This window comes from Teleopsis dalmanni, chromosome 2 (genome assembly GCF_002237135.1).
Source record: "Teleopsis dalmanni isolate 2A chromosome 2, ASM223713v2, whole genome shotgun sequence".
NCBI classification, from domain to species: Eukaryota; Metazoa; Arthropoda; class Insecta; order Diptera; family Diopsidae; genus Teleopsis; species Teleopsis dalmanni.
The window spans coordinates 210,779,038-210,780,728 of NC_051847.1; the positions used below are offsets into that span (position 1 = coordinate 210,779,038).

Genomic DNA, 1,691 nt, shown 5'->3' on the forward strand with positions numbered 1-1,691 from the left:
AGACATATCCTGAGTGTGCAAGATATGTAGATGAGTAAGTATTTTTATTGGCTTTTAAATGAAATATAAAATTATTTTATAAGCATTTTCTTTGCTTCCTTTGTAGTACACTTTTAAGGAGTGTAATTTTATGTAAAATCAGATTTTTAATTTAATGCGTTTGATATCTGTTAATATTTTTTTTTCATTTTATTTATTTGTTCAGTTAATGTTTCTTCATATTTTTTGTATGTCATATGTTCTCCGGAGGTCGATATTGGTGTTAGACTCTCCGTAGATTCTGGTTGAGTAAATCTATCTTGATTCACGCAAGCAGAGTAGAGGTAACACCTCCTTCAGATATAAAACTGTTGGAGATTTGAGTGTCTATAAGAAACATTTTAAATTATATTTAATCTAAATTTAAAGTTGGCTATGAGTTTTAAACATAAATAAATGATAGCTATTTCAGAAATTTTCAGTTCAAACAAAAAGAAATTGTCTATAGTATCAAAAATTATCTTCCATTTGGCGCATTACATTTTAAGAATCTTTTGGTACCAAATTACTTCTAGTATTTGCTAACATGTCGTCACGTGACAAGGAAACAGAAAAAAAACTAGTAAGTGCAACGGATTCTTTCAGTAATTGTACAGTTGTTATCATAGATAGTCATTGTCCAGTTCTTATCATAGATAGTCGTTCTTATCATAGATAAAATTATTCATATATGTGTATTATTTATTTGTGTAAATAACAAATTTACAAATATCCACAGCATATGCAGTCTGATAAGCTAAGATTATGTTATCAGAGTCTCAACAATTTAGAAAAAATCCAGCAACAAATCACAAACTTGGAGGCAGGTCTTCGCGTCCTAAAAGCACGTTTCCTTAAGATAAAGAAAGAGCACGGTAAAATGCAATCACCGCTTGAATTGGGGAAAATCAAAGGAGCAATTGACGAAAAGGAACCTATTGAAGTTCCTCTCTGCACACAAATGTTAGAGGAATGTGAAATGGATGTAACCTCTGAAAATAGACCATACAACTTGGCGAAGGCAAGCAATTACGAACTGGAATATCATGATTTGGATGACGTATGGAACAAATGACGCATAAGTTATTTTCTGGCTAGTGACGAAGTTATGAATTTGCAATTTCCAAAACTATTTAAACGGTACAATCATTGACTTAAAATAAATAATAAATTTATTTTAAATTAAATAAATTCTTGTCCCTTTATCGTTAAATACGAGAAAATTATTTATTCGCTTTGGCATGTAACATAATTTTCTAGTTGAACTTACACTTACACTTAGTAATCCCTTTATTGTGATAAGACCTGCACTCGCCAATTATGTACAATACGCCATAAATATGTGATATCGCACTTGCGACACACGGCGGTGTAAACTCGACATTGATTACACGCCAAGGAAAAGTCTTGTAGAATTTAGTACATTCATTCATGTTCAGATTTAATAACTTAGAAATGATTTAAGTACTAGCACTCAAGCATTACACTATTTTTTGTAAACATTATTTACTTATTTATTATAATATATAATATAAGCTATTATTCACGAAAAAGAAATTAAATCTTTAAAAAAATTTCGAGAAGAATAAAGTTCTGGATAAAAAAAATTAAAGAGGACCGTGTCAGCATCAATTTAAATGAACATTTGTCTATAAGTAATTTACTTTCGAAGT

At 29.8% G+C, this 1,691-nt stretch overlaps 1 protein-coding gene across 1 annotated transcript; it reads left to right on the forward strand.

Annotated features, from left to right (window-relative positions):
- Positions 1-470: 470 nt before the first annotated feature.
- LOC119684561 lies at positions 471-1,211 on the forward strand. Its single transcript, XM_038098621.1, has 2 exons — positions 471-601; positions 758-1,211. Exons 1-2 carry the CDS (start codon positions 566-568, stop codon positions 1,091-1,093), a joined length of 372 nt encoding a protein of 123 aa, XP_037954549.1. The 5' UTR covers positions 471-565; the 3' UTR covers positions 1,094-1,211.
- The last annotated feature ends 480 nt before the right edge of the window (positions 1,212-1,691 follow it).

Excerpts from the sequence above, each read along its gene's own strand:
- LOC119684561 (XM_038098621.1), top strand. The coding sequence starts at position 566 with ATGTCGTCACGTGACAAGGAAACAGAAAAAAAACTA. Across the intron at positions 602-757 it reads AGGAAACAGAAAAAAAACTA|CATATGCAGTCTGATAAGCT; the intron begins GTAAGTGCAACG and ends AAATATCCACAG.